This window comes from Phyllostomus hastatus, unplaced genomic scaffold (assembly GCF_019186645.2).
Source record: "Phyllostomus hastatus isolate PE091 unplaced genomic scaffold, TTU_PhHast_1.1 phas_scaffold_216, whole genome shotgun sequence".
Taxonomy (NCBI): domain Eukaryota; kingdom Metazoa; phylum Chordata; class Mammalia; order Chiroptera; family Phyllostomidae; genus Phyllostomus; species Phyllostomus hastatus.
Window position 1 is genome coordinate 3,669,375 of NW_025334018.1, and position 17,819 is coordinate 3,687,193.

Sequence of the window (17,819 nt, forward strand, 5' to 3'; positions counted from 1 at the left end):
TCCCACTCAGGAAGTAGCTGTGCTGAGCTGCAGGTTTCTCAAACTGCTGAATCAGGTCAGGGGGAAAAAGAGCTAGGAACCCAAGGGGTGTATTGGGGAGGGCCAGGACAGTGGGGACGTGGGCCACTCTGCTGACCCTCTCTCCGGGGTGCCCTGGCAGGTAATCCTTGTGCCCATCATAGGTCATTTGGCCCCTCTCTCCGTCACATCCATGCACCCACGTTAGCACTGGCCAAGACAGGGGCCCCAGGTCCCAGACCAGAGGATGTGCTCCCTATTCAGGGCCCGTGTGTGGACATGAGCCAGGGGAGGCTGGGACTGGGCGACCGCTCCCCTCCTTTCCCACAGAGCTGGAGGACAGCTCACGCCCGGGCCGGGGAACAGGAAGTCTGTGGGTAGGCCTGCTTGGCCTCTCAGGGCCTGCCTGGGCCCTTGCAGTGTAAGAACTCGGTACTTTGAGCCCAGGGTTTTCTGCTCTTTGCTCTGGGAATTCCCCAGCTCAGAGCTCAGCTGTGGGTGCCTCAGGGGAATCACGGGAGTAGGGAGTGGCCCTCTTGTGCCTTCCCTCTTAAATGGAAAAGTTCTGCTTCCTTTGGCCAGTTCCCAGCCCTTACTTCCCCGCCATCCCCCAATCTGCCGTCTCTTCCCCCCTCATCCTTTAGCTGAACCTCCTTTCCTTGAGCTGCCCTTACCCATAACCCTCAGCTCAGCTTTCTCTCACCATGCCCTCCCTCCAGCCCTTAACTTCTCCAGGCTCTCCGTCTCTGTCAGCCTCCTCGGTCCTCCAGGACCCAGGCTTTGCCCACCGCTCCCATTCCCACCCGCCCCAAGGTGAAGGGTGGGGAGGTGGCTGAAATTTGGTGGTGGGTCTCCTTCAAGCCCGTACCACTCCCATAATCCCCTTGAGGGTCAGAGGCACCTGTTCCTCGTGACAACTGCTCCTTGGTACCCCCTTGCTCTCCCACCCCAACTGGGCCCAAAGACAGACGCTGGACTGGCTAGCTGTTGCCATGGGAACCTTCCAGGGCCGCCCTGATGCGGGGACATCTCTTTCGGCCTTGTTCTGGGACACAGACGTCCCCAGTCCCTTCACACTTCACATGCTCGCAGAGGTCTGGCAGGGACTCTGCGGGGCAGGGTGGGGCGCTGTTGCCAGAGCCCAGCAGGCCCCTCGCCCCATTTCACCACTCAGCCTTCTGAGCTGCAGAAGCCCCTCGTCCCCAGTTCCTGTTGCGTTGTCTGAGTTCCCTCCCCCTCCCCTGGTGGGCTCTCCCCTAAGGGTGCTGCCCATCTCCTTGGCAATCCTTGGCTTCCAGAATAGGTCCTGCCCATTAGGGTAAAAACGGGCCCTTTTCCCAATCACCTGTTAATCACTCCGGGCCAGAGGGAGGCCCGGCCCAGCTCACTTCTAACTAGACCTCCAGCCTGGGCAGGCTTTGAGATCAGAAAGCCCAGTCTTGGCCCCCCCCCACTTGGGGGCCTACCTAGAGCCTTGGGCAAGGTGTCCCTCCTCGCATTCCCAGCATTACAGTGGAAATGGCAGCCCTTTGAAGGTCGTTGTGAGGATAAAGTAAGTCACTAGCAAATAAATGAAAAGGTTTTTCAGACTGTAGAGTACTGTTAAAGATAGTAGTTATGTTTAATTAAGCTCTCAGGGGGGAGCCGGGGCCTCTGCGAACTACTATGGGAGCAGAGGGCATTGGCTCTCAAACCCGCGGCAGCAGCTGGCAGGGAAAAGATACGAGCATTCAAGTCCCGACACAAAGTGCCGTGGGGACCCCAGTTCTTTTTTTAAGAAATACTTATTTTGGAGAGAGGAGAAGAGAGGGAGAGAAACATTGATGTGTGAGAGAAACATTGACTAGTTGTTTTTCGACCCCCATCTGGGGACCCGGCCCACAGCCCAGGCATGTGCCCTGACTCAGAATGGAATCAGTGACCTTTCAGTTTGTGGGACAATGCTCACCCCACTGAGCCATGCCAGTCAGGGCTAGACCCCAGTCTTGTCCCTGAGGCTGAGTGGGTGAGTCTAACACGAAGCAGAATTTTCACAGTACTTTCCCCACAGTGTCAGGGAGGCGTCAGCCGAGGAGCTGAAGAGGAAGGAGGTGATGACCTTTGAGTTGGATCTTAAAAGGTAATAGGATTTGTGTTGGAGAAGGAGATTTCAGCCTGGGCAAAGGTGTGGCAAGAGGGTTAAGTTCACATTCCCAAGGGAGCAAATCCCCCCCGCAGGACTCTCCTGCAGGTCTAAGGGGGAGCATTCCCGTAGGAAGTGGGGGGAGTGCCACTGACACTGAAGGCGTTTGAGACACACGTGGGTGCGCTGTAGCCGGTGGTCGGAGGGGCAGAATGGAGAAATGCGAACCTGGAGGTCGTTAAGGAGGTGTCCACCAAGGGCCCAGGGTGGGGATGACAGGGGCCTGATTTCAATCAGTGAATCAGAATGGACTGGCCTGGGCTGGCTCAAGGGCGGGGAGGAGAGGGAGGAGTCCAGGACACACTCAGCTCCCGGCCTCAGGACCGGGGATGACTACATCCTCCTGCAATGCTGGGAGAGGGGGAAAGGCCGAACTGCTGGTGCAGACACACGGTAGGTGGGGGGAAGCTGCTGGGCTTGACGTATGGGATAAGGGATAGGATAGAGCCAGTCTCCCAGCCCATCACCTCTGGGCTCCACGGAGTGGCCGCATGTCTCATCACGCCCCCAATTCCTCTCCAGGGTGGGGCCCTTTAGAGCCATTCTTACCAGCTTCCGATACTTCCCTTGACTAAGCCTGAGGGGAGGCACCCAGCAGAGGGCAGTGACCCTGTCCAAAGTCAAAGGGACAGGTCACGGGACTGTGGCCGGAGAGGCAGAAACCCGAGAGCGGTGGAGAGGAAAATGTTGCAAGCCCCCCATGGCAGGTCAACTACCCACGGGCCAGACAGACCCGCTCATCCGGCATTCGGCCTTGGGCCCTCGCCCACACAGCTGGCTGGGGAGGGACCAGAATAGAAACCAAGGCGTGAGGCCCGCAGAGAAACAGGCCACTCACTCATCTACTCAGGCCTCAGATCTTTCAGGGCAATTCTAACCCTTCTCTCTCCCTGGGAAGTAGGTCCCCAAGAAGGTATGGCCATAACTATCTCTATTTCGGACATGAAGGAACTGAGATAGATGAGGTGACTTGCTTAAGGTCCATCAGAGCTGGCCAGTGGCAGAGTAGGAAGACGGGTCCCCAGGCAGCCCTTAGGACCTCGGTGGGCATTTCGAATATCGGGCACTGCAGTTCGCCCCCTTCCTTCCCCGTCAGCGGACCCGGAGTTTGGAAGCAACATCTAAGCTCTCACCTGTGTGTCTCTAGCTGACCCCTCCTCCCCGGGCCTGTGTGTACCCCACGTCAGTGACCCGAGTACCTGGCCCTGGAGGCCGTTCCTCTCTGGCCACCAGCTGCCACCTTAGGGGTACCAGTTTGTGGGTATGAGAAGGCCGGCTGTAGAAGGGCAGCATGAGCATTACACCCACTTCTGTTGTTCAGAGGTGGAAACTGAGGCCCAGAGAGGGAAGCGACTTGTCCAAGGTCACAAAGCTAGGGACAGAGTGGAGACCGAGGCCCATGGCTGTGGACCCCTGACTGAGAGTCCCTGTTCCTCCTCCTCCCCTCTCCCCTTCTCCCTCTCTCCGGCTCCTCACACTGGGCATTCAGGCTCCCAGGTGAGGTCCGCAGGAGCTGCTTGCTACACAAGTTTCCTTTTCTTGTTGCCCCTGAAGGATGGGTGACTCACTCATGGCTCCTTTTCCAGAGACGTCTGGCAATGGCCACAGGGGGGCAGTAGCAAGAGAGACAGGAAAGCGGACCTGCCAAGGTCTGGGATGGGAATGAAAGAGGGGTTTCCAGCTGCTGCCCCAAGAAACTGAGCAGCTGGGTCTGGCATTATGGGGCCTCAGCTTTGAGGATTACACGAAGGGCCCTTTTAGCCTCAGGAGTGAAGTCCTGGCCTCTCAGCTCTCTTTGGAGTCCCCACTCCTTCGCTCATTCATTTATCTGTCATTGATAAAGCACTCACCGTGAGCCTGGCCCTGGGCAGGGACCTCTTCACAGGCTTTCCAGTAGTGTTGAGTCCAGTGTTGCCAAGAGGCCCGTGGGGAAGGAGTGACCGTCCCGCGGCCAGGCAGGGCCTGCAGGTCCGGGAGGCCATCCTGCCTGCAGAAACTCTGAGCTTTGGAGACGCACAATCTGGCTTCTCAACTTACAGCTTCTGACTGTGAGGCAAGTCTCCCAATTTCCTTTCAAAAATAAACATCAACCTTTATCACTAAGATTGTTAAAAACAAAAACAAACAGTAAAATGAGCCCTGGCTGGTGTGGCTCAGTTGGTTGGAACATCATCCTGTAAACCAAAAGATTATGGGTTTGATTCCTGGTCAGGGCACAGCCTAGGTTGTGGGTTTGATCCCCAGTCCGCAGTTGGGGCACATGTGAGAGGCAACCAGCTGATGTTTCTCTCCCTCTGTCTTTCCTCCCCGTTCCATCTCTCTAAGATCAATAAGCATGTCCTTGGGTGAGGATAAAAAAAACCACAGTAAAATAAAATCAATAAATCATTCTTTAATAGTATTTGAAGTGGGGTTAGTTCTCCAGCTCCAAGATTTACATTCACTACAAAATAATCTAATAGGAAAACAAAAATTACTCTAAATCATGAATCTTTGTTTTTAAAAAAATATTTTATTGATTATGTTATTACAGTTGTCCCATTCCCCCCCTTCACTCCCCTCCACCCTGCACACCGCCTCCCACCCATATCCCCCGCCTTTAGTTCATGTCCATGTGTCATAAGTTATTTGGCTTCTACATTTCCCATACTATTCTTACCCTCCTACTGTCTATTTTCTACCTACCATCTATGCTACTTATTCTCTGTACCTTTTCCCCCTCTCTCCTCCTCCCACTCCCCCTCCCATAACCCTCCATGTGATCTCCATTTCTGTGATTCTGTTCCTGTTCTACCTGTTTGCTTAGTTTGTTTTTGTTTTAAGTGTGGTTGTTAATAATTGTGAGTTTGCTGTCATTTTTACTATACACGTTTTTTATCTTCTTTTTCTTAGATAAGTCCTTTTAACATTTCATATAATAAGGGCTTGGTGATGATGAGCTCTTTTAACTTGACCTTATCTGGGAAGCACTTTATCTGCCCTTCCATTCTAAATGAAAGTTTTGCTGGATAGAGCAATCTGGGATGTAGGTCCTTGCCTTTCATGACTTGGAATACTTCTTTCCAGCCCCTTCTTGCCTGTAAGATCTCTTTCTCTAAGAGCAGGCTCTGTTTTGTTTACCGTTGTGTTTCTAGCAGTACCTGGCACATTTTGGACATTTGGATGCATGTTGCACGGGTGCAAGAATGAATAGGATTCCTTCCCATTAGCTCCCCAATGACTCAGATTACCCTTCTTCTCTTCTTCTCTTCCCCTGTTGTCCCACTTCCTTACAGCCCTCACCCTCTCTGTCCCTCAGCTGCCAGACTCCATTGGCCCGGAAGCAATGGGCACCAACACATGAGACTGGTTCACATTGGTGGAGGGCACCCTTGGCTCAGCTGGACGATGACCGTGGGAAGATACATTGGAACCAGAGGCATGGAGTTGAAGCAAGGGTAGTCAGTGGTGTTATGAGCCAGGATGACATCTGGTTCCACTATGGGACAGGCATGCCTTGGAAAGGCAGACCTTGAGACCCCCCTCCTTCTGCCTGGCAGGGCTGGAGGGGCAGTGACAAAGCCCAGCTACTCCAGGTTCTGCAGAGCTGCAGGAACTGGTCACCTGCAGGCACAGGCTCCCCTGGCTGTGTTAACACAGTGAGCAGGCTCCCTGTGAGTGTCTAGATTTGACTTCCAGGCTGTCCTCTGGGTTGGAGTGGCAAACCTCTCTTTAAATGGTCTGTCCCCGCAATGAGAGGTGATTCTTAGGGTGATCGTCTGTCTCACTTCTGGGCGCACTTCTCCATTGTCCGAAGCCAGCACTGGCTTTTATAAGCATTGTCTCTGGGCCTTCCATCACGCCAGGGTGTCTGGCACCTCTGGCTTCTGATCTCAGTTCCCAAGCACCCAGGCCACCCCCTTCCCAGGTTGTTTCTACTCCCATCAGACAATCCTGCTGCTCTCTATTTTCCTGCCTCATCCTCAGTAACACCCCAACTTTCAGACCAGCAGTCTGCCCCAGAACAGCACCTCACATTTGTGAGCCCTGTACAGCTTACAAAGGCTTCTCATACATCTTCACTCATTCGATGTTCCCTTTGGCTGTGGAAGGAAGGAGAGCAGGTGTTATGGGCCAGCGGTGCCCTGGGAGGGAACCACTGCTCTGTGCAGTATTTGAGAAAGTGGCCTTGCAGGTCGAATGGCTTCTGGGGATGACAAGGCCCTGGGTGTGTCCATGGGAGCTAGTATCTGAGAAGGAGAGGACAAAAAAGCCTTTGGTCACCTGAGCCCAAGGCATTGAATGGTCAGAGTGTTGGATGGGCTGACCATGCAGGTAGGGAGGTCACTGACACTGATGACAGGGTGGAAATGGCCAGGAGCCAGTGACCAAGTCTCAGTACATGAGGGTGAGTCTCAGGATTGGTGGTTGTCAATGCTGAGGAGGGGGGAAAGGCTGGGTCAGCCAGGTGGTATATGAGCTTTAAAGGAGCCAGAATTTTCCAAGAGGTCAGGGAAAAATGATCTGGAGGCTGAAATGGGGAGGGAGGGAGGCCCCAGCCAGACACAGAGTCTGTGCTGAACTGTGAGGGCTGGGAAAATGAAAAGCCTCCACTTGAGAGGACAGTGGGGGACAGTGAGGTTCAGTTGAGTCAGGGAGCAGAGCGAAACTTCTGAGAAGAGGCTAGGGTATTTCTGATCACTGACTGGGAATTCCCGGGGGCTCCATTCCAGTGGGCAGAGGAAGGGGCAGGGTGTGCTTTTGCTCACGTAGGCACAGAGACTCTGAGGGGGAGTTCTGAGCCCTTCCTCGTGGAGCCTCAGGGAAGCAGGCGTGTGAGAGCAGGTCGTCCTGTTGCTTTCTGCTGGCATGGGCGCGATTCCGGCTTCAGTGGAGTCCCAAATAAATATTTGGAAGGTGAGCTGGAAAATCTGATCCTGGGTTGGATTATAAACTCTAAAGTCACAAAGTGCTGAGAATAAACCACAACTCCACATTTGGGTGATATCTGAGAATTTATCAAGTATTTTAACATATTTTCTGCATCCCCTTAACAGAACGCTGTGAGGTGGGCATTATCAATGATGAACTCAGTGTGACTTGCTGATGGTGGTGTCCCTACCAAGTGTCAAACCTGGAGTTAAACTCCACTCAATGCCTTCTAAGTGCATTGATGAGTGTGGTGCTTTCACAGCTGCTTAAAAAAGACAAAGACCAAGACCTTCCTGAAGCCAGTCCTTCTTGCATCTGACCACTGACCACTCTTTCCTGAGCTTCTGTGCCATGTTTTCAGTATTCAGGGAATTAACGGTCTCTCAGGCCTCCACACCTCACTTTTTCTTTTTGCACGACTGCATGACTTTATAGCTCCTCAAATGCAGGCGGTAACGGGTTACGGGCTCTATTTTGACGAGCTCAGAGAAATACCAGCGAGCGAGCCTTGGCTAAAGACAATTCCAGCCACTCGGCTGGGACTGGCTGTCCGTCGCTGCAGTGGGCAGGGGCGGAACTGGGAATTCAGGGAGGGGACAGATCACGGCCACTTACATCTGCCCCTGAACTTCGGGCTGAGAACGGGACCCCAGGAAACACTAGGTAATATCAGCCGGGGCGGCCTCAAGGACCCCTTTTAGCCTGCATTATTGATGTCGCTCACGTCATTTAAGACGCCACTTCCGCAGGAGGCAAACAGACGCACCCAGTTCCCGCCCCGCCTGTCAGCTGCGAAGGCGGGACTGTGACGTCAGGGTTTGGGCGGGGCCGGACTATTCTAAATGAGCGCTGGGAGGGGAGCTTCTGCAGGGGAGAAGGCCGCCCTGGGAATTAGCCTTCTTTGCTTCCCTATTTAATTAGTTTGGATGTTAATTAAAATGTTCGGGAGCCGTATGAGAGCTGGTAGTCCTCTCTTTACAGCTGTGGAGAAGACGCGTGCGGAAGCCCTTTCCGTTGCCGCTCCTCCTAGTGGCTGCATCTATTTCGCTCAGGTGGCCCGATTTAAGGGTTGGGAGTAGTGTCCTCTTCAGGATCGCAAAGCGTGGGGGCCCCATGGCCCCGCTAGGAGGAAGACCTCGGCTGGTGCTGCTGTTCAGCGGGAAGAGGAAATCCGGGAAGGACTTCGTGACCGAGGCGCTGCAGAGCAGGTGTCGGGGAGGAAGAGGGGAAGATAGGGAAAAGGGGAGGGGAAAATGCCGCATCACGTGACACGAGGGGTGTGTTAGGGTGTGATGGAGTGAGCTGTGGAGTAGGGGTCCTCGGGTTACTGATGGGAGGAGCACTGAGCTGTTGGGGGGAGATATACGCCCACCTCAAACTACCAAGTGGCCACCTCTCCAAAGACTAAACTGTAGGCCTCTCTTGTCAATAAGCATTAATAACAGGTATTACTAAGTCACTTTTTACACACCTTTCTTATCCATAGAGCAATGTTGCAGGTAACTGTTACAGATGAGGAAACTGAGTCATGGATAAAGGATTTCCTCAAGACCACACCCCAACTGTGTCATACTCCAAAGACAAATCCTTGCCCAGCACACCGCCTAATAACTGGGGTTTATTGAGGCTTTATTATGTGCCAGGCACTGTGCGTATGTATTATCTCAGTTAATCTTCCAAACCTCTTTGTTAGGTACTGTGTGGCAGTGCTAGTCAGTATCCCCATTTCATAGATGAAAAGACTGAGGCTCTGAAAAGTAAAGCAAAACAAAACACGACCCAAACTTGCCAGGTCATGAAGTCATCGTCAGATCCAGGACTCAAATTAAACTTTAAACTAGCTCCAAGGAATGGGTTCTTTCTGCTCTATCTCACTGTCCCCCAAATAATACCTTTCTCTCAAAGCAAAATGTTCTGTGTGGGAGCATTTTTGTGGAGTCATGGGCTGGGGGAGCAGCGGGGTCAGGGAGACAGCAGGGCGGGCATCCTCCTCTTGAAGACCAGTGTGGTGGGGGCACCCGGAGGTTGCTATCGGGCACTGCAAGTGTTTTAAGAGGTCGTGGGGGAGCCCAGGGAAGAGGTCACTGCCTGAATCTTTCCCCATCAAGTATCCACCACCTGTTCCTAAGTTGCATTTCTCCTTACCTGCAAACGCAGAAGTTAAATAGTTGTCAGAAGCACAGGCTCTGGAATTAGACTGCCGGGATTCAGATCCTGACTCACTGCTTACTAGTTTGTGATCTTGTATAAGTTTCTTACCCATTCTGTGACTCAGTTTTGTCATTTGTGGGACCAGGGTAATAATAGGTTGGCTGTAAGGATTAAATGAAATAATGCATGTGAAGGGCTTAGAACAATTTTTGACACCTCATAAAGGTGCGGGAACTAAATGTTAGCTATTAGTTTCATTTTAACAACACTGGCTTCATTACTTGCAGCGTTCCTTTGGGTGAATCAGTTCTCACTCACTCAACCTCAGTTTCCTCATCTGAAACATGGAAATGAGAACACCTATGTCGCTATGTCAGTGCTTGAATGAATGTGTGAGCACACAGCACTGTACAATACACAGCTGGCCGAACAAACTGAGCTGAATGAGTGAACTGGTGTTGCAGTGACCACGTCAGTTGAGACTGAGAGACAGCTAGTTCAGGGGTCCCACAGTAACCCAGTCTAGCCAGAATACCACATTGTCATTGTTATTTCATTTGTTTTACCTGTTAGTTTTAGGGCTCTTTCACATTCATTTACGTTTCCTAATGACCCTGTGGGAGACAATTGATACTGGTATCTCCATTTTACAGATGAGAAAATAGGGTCATGGGCATTGAGACCTAACACAGTTAGAAAGATCCCGGGAGCAGAAATGGGACCCCACCCCGGGCCTCTGGACTCTCCCTCGGTCGGGAAGCTCCAGGCTAACGGGGTTTGGTTCTCCTGGTCCACAGGCTTGGAGCCCACGTCTGTGCCATCCTCCGGCTCTCCGGCCCACTCAAGGAACAGTATGCTCAGGTAGGTGGTGGCTCTCTGTGACACCTGGTGGGTCGGAAGGAGCCAGCTCCCTGCGTTTGGTGGCTGTGACCACTGTTGGCAGGGTAGTGGCCAGCTCTTGGCTTTCTATGGTTGGACTTCGTGGGGGTATTTTCAGCTTCAACTTCGTTCCCCTCGGCCTCACTCACTTCAGACCACCTCCTCAGGGCGTTTGCAAGAAGGCCGATCAAGGGACGGCTGCAGAGGCGAGCCGGCAGCCCTTGTGCCGTGGTGTTAGCAAGGTCTGCACACTCAGTCTTACCCAGAAAGTGGAGTGCGGTGGCCCGTCATAGCTGCAGCTGGCCGGCCTTGGCCCGGGACTCTCTCCAGAGCAACTCAGTTGCGAGAATTGTCAAGATGTACTATTAAGTGAAAAAAAAAATAAGATTTGGAACAGTGTATATAGAGAGAACGTTGTACAAAAATGGGGAAAAATGTAAGAATATCTGCCCGCGTATTCAGCCATCCAACAGACATTTATGGGGTGCCTGCAGCGTGTTAAACACTGTTCTGGAGCTCTGGATGTGCTAGCGCTGGGAGGGCAGATGAGAGGCTGTACCATTGGTGGCCTCCATGGGCTGGGGACAGGGCTGGGAAAGGGATTTTTCATTGTAAGTGACTGTATTTTTTTAATTTTGAGCCACGTGGGTTTTATAAAAAATAAACAGGATTGTTAACATAGGGTTAAAAAAACAAACAGGAACTCTTAGAACCTTAGACGTAGAAAATGGGAAGGGTGAGCCTCCCACACAAGGAAAAAGCCCCCACGGTGGCCTGCATTTTTGTCCTTGACTTCCCAGTACACCCTTCCAGGCGTCTGTGCTCGTGGCCCCTGGGTCACTGAGACCCAGTCTGGCCTTCTGGGGCCACACGAGACGGATCTGCCCCTTTCCCGTATCTCACGGGAAGCATCCTCCTGTGCCACCGAGGCCTCTGCCCCAATTAAACAGGCCCCATGACAGAACTGCAGCCTGGGGGATTCTGGGGACGACAGGGTCAGTAGTTTTCACCCCCCCCTTTTTTCTTTCTTTTTTTCTAAGTGGGGACCTTTGGATGCAGAGTTCCTCATATTCAGTAGACAGACTAGGAATGACTCTGACTGGGGGGCACTCAGTCTTCCACAGTGGGATCCAGGCACCACCGAAGCACCCCAGGACTCTGAGGCGGAGTTTGGAAACCAGAGTCTGCTTCCTGAGTTCTCAGATGATGCCTGGCTCAAGTCAGACTGGGGAGTGGGGTGGGGTTGGAGGGACGGGAGTTTGCATTTTTGAAAACTCAGTGAGAGACTCTGATAGGCCAGCCTGCCCCTTGGTCTGGAGGTCCAGCATTACTCCACCCCATTCCCATTTAAACACACAAACAAAACTAAACGTTGGTGCATTGATGTAAATCACAGTGGGAAATAAAACTGACAAGGAGACCATATTGCTCCTAGCGGCCACTCTTCCCCTGCCATAAAGAGCAGTTGAATGAGTTTACAAGAAGAGGTGGCTTCTGGCATCACCTGGGAGCTGGAGGTGCAGGTAGAAGCGATTGACTGGCCAGGTCTTGGCACCTCAGTTTGCCACCAAAGAAACAGTGTCTGAGGCTAGAGGCCTTGTTGCTGAGAGTTAGTGGAGAGCTAGAACCTGCACTGAGTGGTGTTTTTCAGACCCTTCCTGTCCTGGGCTCTCTGGATGGGCCCCTCCCGCTCCTCAGTGTCCCTAGAGAAAGGGAGGCTGGTCTGGAAGCAGCTCCTGCAGGGGGTCAGGGCAGTGCCTTCTTCAGGCCCGGGGAGCTCCCAGAGCCGGAGCCAAGGAAAGTGCTGCTGGTTCAGCAGTGGTGCCAGGGGGTGGAGGTGAGGATGGAGGTAACAGGGAAAGGAGAGAGTCAGGGAAGCCGTGTCTCCGGGCTTTGGGACCAGCGAGCATGCCGAGTGGGCAGTGGGAGGATATGGAATGCAGTGTTTTCCTATTTCCAACTTTAGCTGAAGGACAAGCCCGTGCTCAGGGGGTGAAAACTATTTAATTTCAGGATTAGTTTAACTCAGACATAATTGGGAAGGTAAAACTGTTGCAAAAACAAACAAATATACAAACAAACACAACCACACTGCACATTAAAAAAAAGTGCAAAAATTATCCCAAGACTTCTTTTCTGTCCATGTTTGGGATTCCTTGTTCCCAGAGCCCATTCCCTTGCAGGCCTCTGTCCTGGTGGACACCCCGTTGGCCCTTGCATCATCTTGGGGAAGGGCAGGTGAAAGAAGGGATGGCCCCTCCTCTGTTTTAGGAGAGGCCATTGAGGTCGAGAGGCTGGGGCATAGACATAATGTGCTTTGGGCAGGAGCATGGATTGGACTTCCAGAGACTCCTGGACGCCAGCAGCTACAAGGAGGCCTATCGGAGGGACATGATCCGCTGGGGAGAGGAGAAGCGCCAGGCTGACCCAGGCTTCTTCTGCAGGAAGGTCGTGGAGGGCGTCTCCCAGCCGGTCTGGGTAAGAGTGCTGCAGGGCAGCATTAAGGAAAGCCCGTTTCTCCAGTCTGTGTCTCTCCCCAAGTAAATCTCAGATACGCCCATTTCTCTGTTTCCACTGCCGTCTCCCATGACCCAAACTGCGCCCCCACCTCCCCCAGACAACCGAGTAGCCCCAAGCTGGTCCTGGCTTCAGCTTTGACCCATTTAAGTCATTCGTCACAGAGCAGCCAGAGTGGCCTTTTAAAAACAAACCAAGTCATGTCACTCCTTTATCTCACTGTTCTAATGAACAGAACCGAAATCCTTCACATGAATTTTGGGTCTTGAAAGATCTGGCTTAACCTCCTTACTCTTAAAAAATTTTTTTTAAAGATTTTATTTAATTTTAGACAGAGGGGAAGAGAGGGAGAAAGAGAGGGAGAGAAACATTACTCTGTGGTTGCCTCTTGCATGCCCCCTGCTAGGAATCTGGCCTGCAACCCAGACATGTGCCCTGACTAGGAATCGAACCGGCAACCCTTTGGTTCACAGGCCAGCACTCAGTCCACTGACTGAGCCACACCAGCCAGGGCAGGCTCCTTACTCTTTAAGCTGCAGCTACATTGGCTTTTTTTTTTTTTTGTTCTGCAAATAAGTTGAGTTCCTTCTGGAATCAGGGCCTTTGCACATGTTCTTCTACCTGCCTGAACTGCCCTTTCTTTCCCTCTTCACCTGGCTAGCTCTAGCTCAGCTTCCATGGCACCTCCGCAGGGAAGCCTTCCCTGATACCCAGGTCTTCGCTGGTGCTCCCTGCCAGGCACTCCCACAGCACCTTACCCTTTTTGTCCACGTTCATTTTGGCATTATCTCCTGGATGAAGCCTGGTTCCAGGTGGCTTGGGGATGCATTAGTGCAAACAGGCCGTGAAGTCTGCCCTTAGGGAGCTTACGTTGTAGCTGGGGGTAGAGGCAGGTAGGTCCTAACGTAATATAGGATCTGTCAGCTGGAGATAAATAATAAGGGGCAAAATAAAGCAGGCCAGGGGCACGAGGAAGGCTGGGTCGCTGCTTTGTTAAGGGTGGAAGGAGGCCTCTCTGATATGGTGACATCTGAGCAGGATCTGAAGGAAGCAAGGGCGTGAGACAAACAGATGTTTGTGCGTGAGGGGTGCGCGGCAGGCGGGGCTGGGTCAGGCAGGTTCCTTGGAAGAGCCTGGATATATGTGTGAGATGGTGACTCCGTGGAGGGTTTTGAGCGGAGTAGGGGCGTGATGTGATCTGAGGTTCAAAGGCTCAGCCTGGCTGCTGGGGGAAGGGCAAGGGTGGAGCCAGGGAGCCAGGCAGAAGATCTCTCCGCAGGCAGGCAGAGTGGCCACAGCCCAGCCTATGGTGCTGATAGAGGAGAGAGAAGCGGTCGATTCTGAGTAGATTTTAGAGATTGAACCGGTAGGATTTACTGGTGAGTTAGCTGTGGAGTGTGGGGACAGAAGACGGTGCCAAGGATTTTGTTCTGAGCAGCTGGACAAATGGAGTTGTCATTTTCTGAGACAGGAAAGGTGTGGGAGGAACAGGTTTGGGGAGAAAGTCAGGAGTTCAGTTTTGGCAGTGGTGAGGAGGAGATGCTTGTTCCCATGCACTGCGATTACGTGGTTGTTAGTGAAGCTGCTTGCTTAGTGTCTGTCTCCCACAAAACCAGAAGCTCTGAGAGGGCAAGCACCAGCTCTGTTTTGCTCACAACCCTAGCCCCAGTGCCTGGCATGTGATAGGTACTTGCCATAGTACTTGCTGAGTCCTTCATTCATTGAATAGTGCACGAGGAGCCAGGGACACAGCAGTGAATGGGACAAAGTCCTTTCCTCCCCGGAGCTGACTCTCGGTAGGGCAGACAGACAATCAGCATACATACAAACAAATAATAATGATGCTTTTTAGAGTACTGAGTGCTCAGAGGAAAATAAGTCGCAGACCAGAATCAAGGGGGCCAGGGAGGGCACCGGGTGGCAGGAGAAGCCTCTCTGAGTAGGCGACGTTTGGGCAGAGACTTCCGTGCAGTGAGGGAGCCTGCCTTGCGATCCCAGGTGGAGGGCGGAGGCGGGCGGAGGCCCTGAGGACAACGCCTGGTTGGCGTGTCTGAGAAACACCAGGCAGGTCGGTTGGCCGCCATGGGGCGGATGAGGGGAGGATGGCGTGAAATGGGTGCCAGATGTCACAACATCTGGCCTTGTGAGCCGGGACAAGGACTTCAGATCTTATTAGAAGGACGAGAAGCCTTTGAGAGGCTGAGGGCAGGGGCTGACAAAAGTCACATTTATGATTTAACAGGTGCTGGGGTGGAGCAGGGGCTGTATCTTTGTTTCCGGTCCAGTTTGTTTGTCCGTAAAGTGAATATGTCGAACTGGCTGAACTTATTTCAAAGCCTGAGGCCCTTTCTTTAGCACAGCGATGACCAGCACGCCCATCGGACACACGTGTGTCCGTGACAGAGAGAGTGTGGCAGAGTGGGCTGTGGGCTGCAGCAACCAGGAGGGCTGCCTGGAGGGAAGCAGCGGTGTCGGCCCCAGCTGGTAGGGTGATAATGGGGGAGGAGGGCACTCGTCCGGGCTCTGCAGTGCGCCTGCCAGCCTCGTGCTCCCGTTTATTCGGAGTGGAGCCGGTCTTCCCCTCCTTGTCCCCTCCCCTCAGTGCCCTGCCCTGCTGTGCCCTGCACCACGTCCTCGTGGTCACCTGTCTGTTCCTGCCCTGCAGCTGGTGAGTGACACACGGAGGGTGTCTGACATCCAGTGGTTCCAGGAAACGTACGGGGCTGTGACGCAGACGGTGCGTGTGGTGGCCTTGGAGCAGAGCCGGCAGCAGCGGGGCTGGGTGTTCACGCCAGGTGAGCTGGGCACAGCCGTTGCCCCAGAGCTCGGTGCGCCCCACTTTTATACCAGGCCACCTGCTCTCTCCCTGGTAGGCTGTGGGGGAATGATTGAGGGATTAGAAAAGGGAATCTGAGACTTGCAAGTGTCCCCAGGTTAGAACGTGGTGTGGGGTAGGGGCAGGTGTCCTGTGGCAGGGGGGTGGGTGGGGAGGAGTAGAGGTTCCCCATGATGTTGGCTTTATACCCTTACCTGGGCTGTCCTTCCTAGGCCAGCGGGCCCCTGGAGGTCTGTCTGGGACCCACCCCCAGCCTAGGGGGGCTGACAGTGGGTCAGAGGCAGGCCTGACAACTCATTGCTGCTTGAGTAAGAGTGGGCTGGGCAAGAGGAAGCTATACTAAGGCAGCCTTAGTGGTGCAAGCCCGGGACCTGCTCTGTGGCAATTCAGAGGCAGAGTGTAGGCCGCCTCCTGCCCTAGTTCCCTGTGACTTGGGAGAGTTCAGATCCACTGAATCCAACCCTTCCTGACGGCTGCTCATCTCCTTGGCGCTCACCACAGGCCAGGCCTGTGCTAAGTGCTTTGAAGCTCATTTTATAGACACATCAAACCCACCGGGTGATCCTGGTATCACTCTTCTCATTGTCAGATGAGAGGACATATGCTGCCTCCCAAGAGGATTGAATCAGAGATTTAAGGGCAGAAAGCAAGCAACATACTGATCTTCACATAAAGTGAAGATGCAGTGCCCTATTGCAGGGGTCCCCAGTCCCCGGGCCTCGGCCTGGTCCTGGTCTGTGGCCTGTGAGGAACTGGGCCCCACAGCAGGAGCTGAGCAGCGGGCTAGCGGGCGAGGCTTCATTCACATTACCCACTGTCTGTGGAAAAATTGTCTCCACGAAACCGGTCCCTGGTGCCTAAAGGGTTGGGGACCTGCTGCCCTATTGCATTGTCTGCGATTTCAGATGACCCAGTCCCGCTCTGTAGGAAGTGACAAGTGAAGAGTTTAGTGGGCAGAACCCTCTGAGGGCTCAGGTGGCTGCAGGCTACTGAACCGGCTCCCAGGGTGTTTCAGGAGGTCTGCAAGTACCCTCCTTTGGGTGGGGGGAGCTTGGCTCCAGAGTGGCAGAAGAGAGGGCCGCTCCATCTGGGGCCTCTGTGCATGCGCAATGCCTGGTTGTCCTGAGGGAGCGGGCTTGACCTCACCTTGCCACCTCCACAGGAGTGGATGATGGTGAGTCCGAATGTGGCCTGGACAACTTTGGGGACTTCGACTGGGTCATTGAGAACCATGGGGACGAGCAGCGCCTGGAGGAGCAGCTGGAGGACCTGGTTGAGTTTGTCCGCACCAGACTGTAGTCGTCAGGTTCTGGGAGTGCCAGAGGCTGCAGGGGTGAGGATGGGGAGGGACGACTCTGCCTGACTCGTGGTTTCTGATACTGGCCAAGGTGGGGAATGCACAGAGGGTCTGGGTCCAGGTTTCTGGGGGGCTGGCAGATGTCAGACAAGTCAAGAAACCTCTAAGACCTCATTTCTCTATGGGCTGGACTGCTCTGCCTCATAGCAGGGGACTTAGAGGGCAAAGGGCTATGCTTGAGGTAGAAACACCACCGTCCCCATGGATGTCCAGCCTATCAGCCTGCGGTGGCCTTGCTTCCCCAGCAGGATGCTTTTAGCCCCTGGTTCTTGGCAAGAATGTGGGCATCAATAAACCTCTTCGGAGCACATGCTCAGAACTGGACATCTCTTGTTTCCCAGTTGCCCACCCAGCCTGGGGGGACTCAGGGGCCCTGGGTGGTCCGGGTGTCTCCTGGTTCCTGGGCTGCCTTCCTCCTGGGCTGGAACGTGTCCTGCAGAGGCTGACCTTGGCTCGAGCTGTGCAGGCGGCAGTTCTGTTTGTGCTGCAGACAGGCTTGGAGTCTTAGGGTCTCATCTTCTGGGATGGCCTCCAAGGGAGGCTCAGTGGGGCAGGCACCCGGGGGGCAGAGGTGGGACAGAGGGGCAGAGGCACCAGACATCAGTAGCTCTCAGTCACCATGGAGGGGCTGCGGGCAGGAAACATCAATGTAAGCCTCAGCTTTCCCATGGAGGACCTTGGACTTGACCCCTTTTATTTAGAGAGCCTTATACAATTCATAAATTTCTTCCAGATTCTTCAAAGCCGCCCTGCGAAATAGGCAAGGAGAGTTTTGTCATCTGCATTTCGCAGATGCCAAGAGCTCGGAAAGTGGAACAGCTTGCCCGGGGTGGGGGGAGTCAGACTGGAACACAGGCAGGCTCCCGACCCCTGACCGGGTCCCCTCTGCCCCGTGCCTGTGGGTGCAGTGCAGAGTCCATGGCTCCCTGCCTCCCTCAGGCCCCTCCGGAACATCCCACTCTGGCCCG

General features: G+C 53.7%; 1 protein-coding gene across 3 annotated transcripts; it reads left to right on the forward strand.

The window, feature by feature from the left end:
* The first annotated feature begins 11 nt into the window (after nucleotides 1-11).
* On the forward strand, nucleotides 12-17,170 carry PMVK (phosphomevalonate kinase). 3 transcript variants are annotated; one of them, XM_045861640.1, is made up of 7 exons: nucleotides 12-55; nucleotides 1,524-1,570; nucleotides 2,069-2,137; nucleotides 10,060-10,123; nucleotides 12,467-12,619; nucleotides 15,324-15,453; nucleotides 16,657-17,170. In XM_045861640.1, exons 3-7 carry the CDS (start codon nucleotides 2,112-2,114, stop codon nucleotides 16,791-16,793), a joined length of 510 nt encoding a protein of 169 aa, XP_045717596.1. In that variant the 5' UTR covers nucleotides 12-55; nucleotides 1,524-1,570; nucleotides 2,069-2,111; the 3' UTR covers nucleotides 16,794-17,170. The 3 variants fall into 3 exon arrangements, with proteins under 3 accessions (XP_045717596.1, XP_045717595.1, XP_045717594.1); XM_045861639.1 differs by lacking the exons at nucleotides 12-55; nucleotides 1,524-1,570; nucleotides 2,069-2,137 and adding an exon at nucleotides 7,947-8,319; XM_045861638.1 differs by lacking the exons at nucleotides 12-55; nucleotides 1,524-1,570; nucleotides 2,069-2,137; nucleotides 12,467-12,619 and adding an exon at nucleotides 8,164-8,319.
* Nucleotides 17,171-17,819: the final 649 nt, after the last annotated feature.